Raw genomic sequence first — 10,311 nt, 5'->3', positions numbered from 1 at the left:
AGTTTTGTGGAGATGAGAGAAAAAGGTCATATAGTGAAAACAGCTAAATGTGTAGCTACAGCAGAGCTGTAGTCACCGGGTATTTGATATAATCAGCATCTTCATAGTAGTGTTTTGTCATATCTTGTCAATATGTGCTATACAACTCATACCTGTTAGTAAAATGTTTTATATAATGCTGTTAAGCCCCTGCAAAAAGCCCATATGGCATGAAAACTTACAGATTTTTCTTTCTCAGAACAAAACACGTGGCATTGAGATGAAAATAAAACTTACCTGAATGAAATGGTTTTTGCATCTAACAAGGACTGATGTTCTTTACAGCTTTGATCAGCATTGCACAAATGAACTAACAGGGCACGCTTGTATCTGACTAATGCCGTCCAAGTCAGTTTAAGTGGTTCATTCACATACATTACCAGAATGAAGATTAAGGTTGCTCTGTGTACTTACAGAACACGTGTAGGGTGGCAAAACTGATTTAGTGTACAGAGATACAAACTGGTAAAGTTCAATTACAGCTGGCATTTAACCTGCAGTGCTTAAACTGCATTTAACATACAGAGCTGGACAGAACTTATTTAATCATACATATTCTGTTAAACAGATGTGCTGCTGAGTACAGAAATTACTTGTATAATTAAATCCTAGAATGGAATCATATTTTTCTTGTCTGAATCATTTTAAAGCTATTCTTAGACAGACTTCCATTGTGATCAAACTGCTAATCTGCCTTATTAAAGTTATTTAAAATGAATAAGCGCGTTTGATATCTTATGCAGTCCTGACTACTTCACCCTCTATGCTTTTAATACCCTCCTGCACTACATTTGTAGTGTCACTACAGTGTAACAAGCCTTTTTAAAATGAGTAACAGAAATTAGGCAAAGAAACAATAAATTCTTTTCATTTGTCTGCATCTCTGAACACTTTTAAGATTGTTCGTTTCAATGTTGAGGAAACAATCAAGTCACTACTGTCGCACAAATCAGCTTGGCAAACTAATTATGCTATACTCATGCTAAACGTACACATGTTCTTGCCACTTGCTGTATTGTCATTCCATATCACAGTCAAACATGCAAACACAATATTTAGTTTACCGAACAGGCTTCTGACCTCTTACTCTCCCTTATGGCTTTGTCTCCTTTCTTCCAAGTGATAGTTGGCTTTGGAGAGGCTTGTGGCTTGCACTCAATGACAACTTCTTGGCCCTTGGTAACAATTATTGTTTTCCTCATTTGGTTTAGCGGGAAAGTGGGAGCTGAAGCTGTTAAACAGAGATAGGTTAACTCTACAGAAGCAATCTCAGCTTCCTGTTTCATTCATTCTAACAGAAGATTAGAATAATAGATTTGGGTTTAGGTAAGGGATCTCCATTTTTGGCTTGGAAATTATTAGACCACAGATAAGATGGAATTTTACAAAATATTTGAAATCAGCAGCCAAGACTGTGTGGCAGGTCTGTAACTTAATCCTGTTCTGAGTTACTGAGATGTGCTTCACCTCAGCATGCTCAAGCAAGACTGCTTGTGAAATCCAGCAGCTCTAGAAATTAAATAACGTGGTTGATTTAGCTACATCTTTTCCAAAATTTTTGGATTTAATAGAAACCTTGTTAGAAGTAACTAGTTCGAAATGAAGTTTAGCTTACACAACTATCCAAAATGGACTCTCTAGAGTAAATTCTTACAAAAAGTATTACTGTCAGAGAAATACTGGGAACTGAAAAGTGAGAACTGCTTTATAGAAGATACTTAACCAAGTCTTGTTTTTAATATTTCGCTTTTCAAGAACTCCCATTGATTACATCAGCTAAAGTAATAAATGTATCACAAAACAAGTATTTACTGTAATTTTACAGCCAGAAAGGACAATTGTTCTCAAGTAATCTCATTTGTCTGTGTTTTTCTTAACCCAAGTTTGCAAAACCAAATCCACCCTGAACTATCTCAGCTACACATACAGAAACATTACACACCATTGCCTCAAATATGTAGGAATTTCCTGCCATTATTTTGGGTAAATTTCGTACCAGAGCTATTTATAAGGATCATTTATTCTGTTCTTTTCCCTTTAATAATCCAGAAAATTAAACACAACTGCTTGTTTAATGCAACATTATGGTTAAAATTTAACGGGTACAATTTCACAATCGACAAAATGAAAGACTGATTTTAACTGCAGCAACATGTAATGGCCATTTCTGATATTCAAGTACATCAAAGGAAGTGTGCAACTACCTGATAGAATAGGTACACCTGTTTTGTAATAGATAAAAGAAGCAGAGCATGAGAACATGGCAACCAATGGGGATCTCTTTGCTGAATCACAGATGACAAAGGAAAGTGATTGAAAGAGGGCAAGCACTGTCTGTGGGTTTTAATTTACAGCTAGGCAGAAATATTTTGAAGAATTATCAGTGAAATTCTAATGTTTGCTAGCAAAGAAACAGTGGAAATGTACTAGACAGGTTGTTCTTCAGGAGAACCAAATCTTAGCTCAGATGTACATTACTTCAGTAACTTCAGCTTTATTATTCCTTTGTCTGGGATTTTACGAGACTGATTCCCAGGTGCAGGTTTTGAAAATTGCATGGTTCTGAGCAGTGCAGTGACCTCTAATCTCTGGTATGGCCTCTGAACTGCTTTGACAGACTCCTGTCTTCTAGTTATACCATACACTAATAAAGATTGTGAGACTCTTACGAGTCTGTCTCACTTAACCCTGTGGAAGTCCTCATCACTATTGTCCCACTGGGGTTACCACAGGTTGCTTTAAGGAAAACTAGAGTGTTGGAAAGACATTCTTCAAGTTTTTCTTCATTCACTTCTGACTTCAACTTTTGAATAATGAAAGTTCAATTATATTTCCAGGTAACACTGTGTGTTTACTATGGATGATAGCAGCTCAAGTATGTAATTTGCAGTATTCAAGCAGTTCTGTTGGCTTCATAGGAAATTTTTACACCATTAACACTAAGATCATGCTTAATTACCTTTGAGCAATGGCCTTGGCAGAAATAATAATTTAATTTTAACAGAGAATAAAATATACTTACTTTCTCTAAGTTTTTTCTCCTGGACTTATTTTTGAGGGCATAAAAAATATTTTTCCATTTATTTGAACTGAAATAGCCTGATATGAGAAATAGTCACAAAATATAACTGAGTCAATAATTTGCAATAGAAAATTTTTGGCTAACAGAAAGACCTGTGCTTTTTCTGGCAGCAAAGGACCCACTTGCACATAAATAACAAGAACAAAAAGGAACCCACTTTTATCTGCTCTGCTAAGCTTGGACTGGCAGAAGCTGTTTCTTATCACAACAGACTAAGAACAAATGTAATTATCAAAGGGGACAAAAGGAATAGTCATTCTTCATCAATAATACTCACCTAAAATCTTCAGCTCAGCACTAGCATAAATGGTGCCGTACTTATTTTCTGCTAAGCACTGGTACATTCCAGCATCAGAGACATTCACACTGTGGATCATCAGAGCACCATTAACCATCTCAATCCTGCTCTGTAGGGGAATTTAAAAAGAAAAAGAATCTATAAACAAATAAGCACTGGAAATTTGCAGTGCTATTAGCTTAAGGCAAAGGCACAAAAGACATTATTAAGCTGAAATAAAACTGAACAACAAATTTCCTTTGGCTTACTTTTTCTCATTATGTGGAATGACAGGAATAAAGCAGATGGGGGAAGGTCAGAAAAAACTGTGAAAATATTTAGAGGTAAATATGTCTCAGTGCAAGTTCACTTATCTCCAAAACGTGCTTTTGTCTGCTGTTTGTCTGCTACTACCCTTGCACGATTTTTAAAAGCAGTTCATCCTGGGAACTTTAATGAGGGAAGAGGTCAGTTGGGGGTGTTACATATCTGATGATCTTCACATATCTAGCACGTTTGGTTTCAACCCTGGTAGTATTTTCATAAATGTAGGTATAAAAGATTGCCTGTACGAGTAAGAGTGAGTGTCTAATCGCCTTCATCATTAGTGCAAATTTCTTATTTGCAAGGTGTACTAGTAGAAAACAATTACCACATCTGGAAAAGAAGGGACATTAATAGCTGTTTATGGGAAAATGTGCCTTACAGAGGAGGGTAATGAATAATTTGAACTGCTATAAAACAAATGTGGGTTTCATTATTACAGTTGTGTAGGTTTAACTAAAAGTTGATAAAGAATAAAATGTTTGGCAATGCAGAGGAAACTATGAAAGAAATTCTCGTTGCTGTAAGCCCCCAGTTTAAACTGAAATTTAATACAAAATATCAGATCCTGGTGTCATTAATGGTTTGGAAAATCAGAAAACCAGAATACAGATATTTAAATTGCTTTAATTTCGGGACTAATATCTCCAACTGAAAAGGCAGAAATTGGTAAAGTAAAAGCATATAATCTTATTTTCAATGCCTTGCAGCTTCAAAAGTAAACTCTGTATGTTCCCTTTCTCATTGTTTGCATAATTGGATGATGTTCACAGACAGAAGTGGCATTCACTGAAAAGGAAGGCACTACATCTTTTATATTAATAAATCAGTTCTGTGAATTAATTTACAAATGGAGATGTCTTTTCTCCAGAGTCGAACAGATTTATTTCAGTCTTGAAGAATGCATAATATAAATTTACAAAATTTTTCTTTAAATAGTTTGGGACGATAGAAAATGGAAAAGTGCTAGGCAAAAACCCACATGATGTGGGCTGACGTGATGGTTCAGTGAGAGAAACAGAACAAAGTGAAGTAAAACACAGGCCATGCGGTGAGTGACCTTTTAAATGGAAATGAATTTTATTTAGATCTAATTCTAAAATATATAAAGTTCTGCTAGTTAAAGACTTTACATTTTAAGAGACTTACATGGAGCATTTTAATGGTCTTATTGGTGCAATCTGTTACTTGAAGGGAATTAATGGAGTTGAAAACTGATGAAAATATAATAGTCTGCTAGTGTATTAAAGAGTATGATTATGTACCAAAAAAAAAAGCGATGCATAAAATAACTGGGGGGGAAATATGATTCAGCTGATTCAGAAAATGTAACACTTCTCTTAATTGTTACAATCTTTTTATACAGAAAAATATATAGATACAAACAGCATAATACCACTATCTAAAAGAAAATAAATAAATAAACATACTGGATATTGCTTAGATGTGCATTATAGTACAATGGCAGATGCTGTTGCAGACGTGGCTCAAAAGGTCCCATCTCCCAAATATTTCTGAATTACAAAGAATTACTGATGAATGCAATTTTACATTTCATTTACGTGCCAGCAGGGACATGCATTGAAAACCTGTCTGTGTACTAACACTTGAGAAACTAACAGAGAAACCAGTCATTTCTGAAGTACTTTCTTCAGCTGACTTTGAATGAAAGCAGAAACATGCAACGCACTGGAGACTCCTTGTCTAATGTACCTGTGGCCAGAGAGGAGCTCCATTTTTCAGCCAGCGATACGTGGGCCTTGGCTTTCCAGTGGCTTTACATTCCCATCGGAGCTGATCTCCACTGTCTAATTGTGTGTCATTAAGTTTCTCCACCCAATGTGGATAGGCTGCAAGATAAAAGTACCATGCTGTATACAAAATGTATAAACTGGTAAGTCTCCAGCTGATATGCAAGGAGCTGATCAATTAAAGAGCTTAAACTATGGCCTTCACAAGGCTTAGCTTACTCTCAGAAAGAAACACATTTATGCAAACAACCAAATTCAAAAAAGAAAGTATCAACATAAACAAAAACTCTGTGACTTTCAGGGCAATGCTGTGTAACAGCAGCAGGCAGTGAGTAGTACCATGACCAGGAACAGATATCTGTCTGATTCTACAAAGTCCAATGGATTACATTACAGTGTTACACATCCATGCGTTCATTATTACTGAATTTAAGAGCATTTGCTCGGTAGTCACAACAGAATATTCAGTAACTTTTCAAGACCTAAGCTATTTGGATTTTGGTAAGGAGGTCAATCATCATAGACTCTGTTTCATGTAGTTTTCTCAGTTTATTAGGAAATCATGATTTATTCAGCTAGGAATGACTGGGCATTTGATAAGGTATTTGCACATATTTTTGTTAAAGTGTCTTGAGTTTAATTCGTATTTCAAGGGAGAAAATGCTTTTAATGTTTTTAAGTACAGAACCCACGAGATTTCCAGCATTCATCAGGAACATAAATTACACAGTAAGTCAATGTTAAAACATTAGAGCTTTTTTAAAGGCAGTTTTTAGGTATATATGTGATCATTAGGTCCTAAATTTCATGTAACAATCTCTTAAAAGGCAGGGAATATTTTTTGCACAGAAGCAGATCTTTAATACAGCAGTCAATCAGATAGCTATTTGTAAGATCTTACAATTTGGAAAACTTTGTAAAACTTCCTCAGATGGGAACTGAGCATTCATATGCAGAAATAAAAATGTATGCTTAAAAGCCAGCTTTTGCGTTTTCAAAATGTAGCCGTATCGGTTGTATAGCAAAGAGGACGATAGATGAAATTTGATACTAAATCTTGGGGTTTGTGGGTTTGTTTGTTTTTTTCCAAATAGTAGGTAATAAGTAGCTAAAAGGCTTTAATTGCAAAAGGAATGTAAAATTCTTCTGCTTAGTATGAGTAGAAGTCCAGATCTGTCACAACAAAGTCTCTGCTTCAAATGTTGGATAATTGATAATGTGCTTAAACATGGGGAACTGAGTGTAAAAATAAATCTTTGAATCTAGCTGGCATTTGACAGGTCACCAATCAAAGACGTGAGAAGATAGGAAAAGGCATGACAGGTGACTAACTGCTTCTAGCTTACATCTCATGCGTGGATGATAAAGAAAGTGAATGATGTGTCTATCATTCCTAAGCAGGGAATAGCCTGCTTCAGAGTCCCTGACCAGACAGTTGTCAGAAGCTGGAGACATGTCAGAAAAAGAATCACTCATTTCCATTTTAAATAGAGGAAAACAGAGGTAACCAACCCAATCTCACTCCCAAACCCAAGATCAAAAACATCTGCTCCCTTGTTCTTCTTATTACAGTCAAGGCAATGCATGACATGCTCCATATGTGCTCCGTTACGCTGCATCGCTTGATTCTCAAGTTGTATCGAAGGGTCCCAGGAAACCATCAGAAGCAGTTTGTGGTAGTTCATGCTCAGTTGTTGTCTACTAATTGTCTTAAAAATATGATTTGATTGCAGTGCTGTTGTTTTCTTTTTGAGGGTTTTAGTATGCAGAAAGGAAACAGTGTGCTGAAAAGCAATTGTTTCTTTGGAAAATGAGTAATGTGAAGGTTAAATATGTAACTAAAAGTTCATAAGGGTTAACCAGCGGTGCCAAAAATCACACAGTTTCAAAGAAGCGCTAAACTGTTCCTAATTATACTTCATTACATTTATTATTTTGCTTTTCTGAAACTTCTATATGACCCAGATCTTATCTAGTCTCATTTTTTCTATGTTGAATTTGATCTCGTCGTGAATCAGAGCTTTCAGAATTAGAGTCTGCATTTGTTTATGCTGAAATGAATCAGGCTCCCCAAGGCTGGCTGCAGAGGCGCTCTCCTCAGTACTCTGTTGCCATTCCCTACCCTCTGTCTGTGGGGGTCTCGATAGTGGTGTCATGGCACAGGTTTTCCTCTGTCACCACAAACGTGCAAATCACAGATGTATGACTGATTGGTATTAACAAACTTCTTTCATTACTTGGGTATTTCTGCCCTACATTTTCTCCTCATAGCCTAAATGGCCTTTGGATTCATAATTTTCAAGCTGTTGAACTTGCCGTCAGCCAAGGCAATGACTCGGATTCCCACCTCTTTGAGAACAAGGTAGCAAAGCAAAAGGAAGATGTAGCAGGAATAGAGCTAAATGCATGATTGAGAGAAATATTTTCATCCTTTTTTGGCTTCCTTTTCTCTCTCTATGTACTCCTTACTTGGCCAGAGAGAGTTCTCTCTCCACTCATTAGCAAAAGTCACTGTCCATACTATCACAACACTTATTCTTAAACCCTGTCAATAATTTAAAAAGTGAAAGCTTTAACTGGATGTACAACCTCTGACTCAATTTATTATTTTTTTTTTTTAACAAAAACTTTGTGAACATCATTCTGATATACATGTGGGCAGAGAAAACTTCATCCTTATCCGCACTTAATTTTAATTAGAAAATAGAAATCTAAGAAGCATTTAAACAGATTTCAAGAGTAACAGGTTCTTTTTCTCTTTTTATAAATGCAACATTTATCTTGGGGAGAAAAGGAGTGTTTGCCTGATTTTATGTGTCCTGTGAAGAGTTTTTGGGTGAATGTAAGCAAAGAAGGATGTGTTTTATTATTTAATAGTCTTTATGGATATTGTACCATAGCTTTATACAGTGCTCCTGAGATTTTAAAGTCCCCGTCCAATCCCTGATTTATTTTATGCTGTGTTTCTGCACCTGTTTATTGAAGGATGTCAAACTGTTTCACAAAAACAAACTGGCAATAAATGTGCGAGCTTACAGGCCAATTTTTGTATCCTCTGTGCATAATGAAATGAAGAAGCAGAAAGTTCAGCTTTCTTTCTCAGATTATTAAGCAACTTTTAATGGAAAGGAAATTAAGGAGAAAATTTTACATAGATGTAAATGACTTTCGATAGCGTCCTAAAACGTGAATGAGCACATAGTTTGGGATGAAAAAGATTATTTCCTGGACACGAGGCCACTGAGGAACTGTACAGCAGAAGAACGGGTAGCTATCAGTGAGAAAGATAAGATAGCAAATTCAAACTGAAGGTGCAATTTTGACGACAAACATCTCTTCCTCTCTAGCCAGCTTTATTGCATGGGGTTAACCTGTAGTAGCACCAGTGGATTTTCTTCTATACAGTTTTTATAAGGAAGTGATTAAAATGAATTCTCTAATCAGGATGGTCCATTGCACTGCGTTACAGAAAATTCCTGCCCGCAGCCACTTGTTCCACTCCTGTGTTGTACAAACGCCCCTACTGCTGTGGCTGCAGTGCTGCTCATGGGGCACTGCTGTGAGCGGGATCAGGGAACTGGTCCTGCCAAAAGAAAAATGCCCAAAAAAGTGTTTTTGTGGTCTGCTTCACATCACCACCCTCTGCTGAACTGGCACTAGTGAGTAGGTAAAACAGAAGAAAACCCAAGAAATTCAGAGTGAGAGAGGCGCAGGAATCTCACAAACCAGTGTTTACCATTGGAAAATGCTGATAGCCAGGATTTGTGGAGGAACTGTGATTGCAAAAGGTTAACGGCCAATTTCTACACCCAAACCTTAATTTTTACGCCCTCTTCTATTAATCAGTTTGAGCTTTAATAAAATTTCATGGAAACTTACAGGATGAGCAGATTACATGTGGAAAAATCACAGCTCTCAAAATAGGTTGCAGTGCATATGAGGAGGTCTTGCATTATCAAAATTACGTTTTCAATGCCTTCGTCACTTCTACAGATGAATTTCCACTAAGTGCTGAGACAGAGCGATTTGAAATTGTGAGCATCTGAAATACCATTTTCTGAGCAGCATCCAAAATGCCAGCTGCATCAGGCAGTCATGGTGTATCTGGATTGCAGCATCAGGTAAGAAACGAAAATTCACTAGTTTGTAATTAAATGTGACCAGACAGGCATGCTGGGCATCCCAGGCTTTCGCTAAAATATTCTGTGGTGACCCAGATCAGATGCAACTGATGAAATGAAGAAGATTCAAACAGACAGGAAGTGAGTTCCTACAGAGATATGCAAATTGTGAGACTGCAGTATGACACAGCTGGTCCTACAGCCTGCTCTGAAATTTTACAAGTAACCCCTGGTAAGGAATGACGGCCTGCATTTGAATTTCTGAGCCAAAACAACCATTGTGTCCTGGAGGAATGAGATGTCAGTGGAAAGACAAAGGTAAATAATTCATACTGACAGTTGTTATGAATAAGAGGTACAGCAGGAAATGCTGTTTTAAGAAATGCCCCCAAATCCTGTCATATCAGCTGTCAGAAAAGGAAGCTGGCAATTTTGCCATGTAACATTTGGCTAAACTTTGTGTTACTAAAAACCTTCTTAGCCTTCTTCACCCCTGGAAAGGTTTGTCTAGGTTTGTAGGCCAATGAGACACTAGTGCTGTCTTCAGGAGCACTGACTTTTGTGAGAGGCTCCCTGGGGAGTATTTCATCTCGAGGCCATGAAAAGGAACTTGTAGGGGGCTAGTAACAGTTTGTGCTTTTTGTTCTGCTGTAGAGGAGGTCACTGCCAATCTCCTCCATCTGGAAGCCCTCCATTACCTGCTTTGTCCTCTTTCCC

The 10,311-nt window shown here is 37.0% G+C and overlaps 1 protein-coding gene across 1 annotated transcript in view; it reads right to left on the bottom strand.

Moving 5' to 3' along the window:
* Positions 1-1,103: 1,103 nt before the first annotated feature.
* The window catches only part of LOC104488941 (contactin-5), a gene marked incomplete at both ends in the record, with an annotated part of 44,840 nt that continues 35,632 nt past the window's right edge, over positions 1,104-10,311 (bottom strand). Inside the window, 3 exons of the mRNA XM_010131045.1 lie at positions 1,104-1,270; positions 3,399-3,528; positions 5,436-5,572. Of these exons, the coding sequence (XP_010129347.1) occupies positions 1,104-1,270; positions 3,399-3,528; positions 5,436-5,572 (434 nt within the window). The remainder of the gene's footprint in view (positions 1,271-3,398; positions 3,529-5,435; positions 5,573-10,311) is intronic.

This window comes from Buceros rhinoceros, unplaced genomic scaffold, assembly GCF_000710305.1.
Source record: "Buceros rhinoceros silvestris isolate BGI_N320 unplaced genomic scaffold, ASM71030v1 scaffold8702, whole genome shotgun sequence".
Classification (NCBI taxonomy): domain Eukaryota; kingdom Metazoa; phylum Chordata; class Aves; order Bucerotiformes; family Bucerotidae; genus Buceros; species Buceros rhinoceros.
The sequence above is the reverse complement of the archived record's forward strand: the minus strand, read 5'-3'. Positions and strand labels throughout refer to the sequence as shown.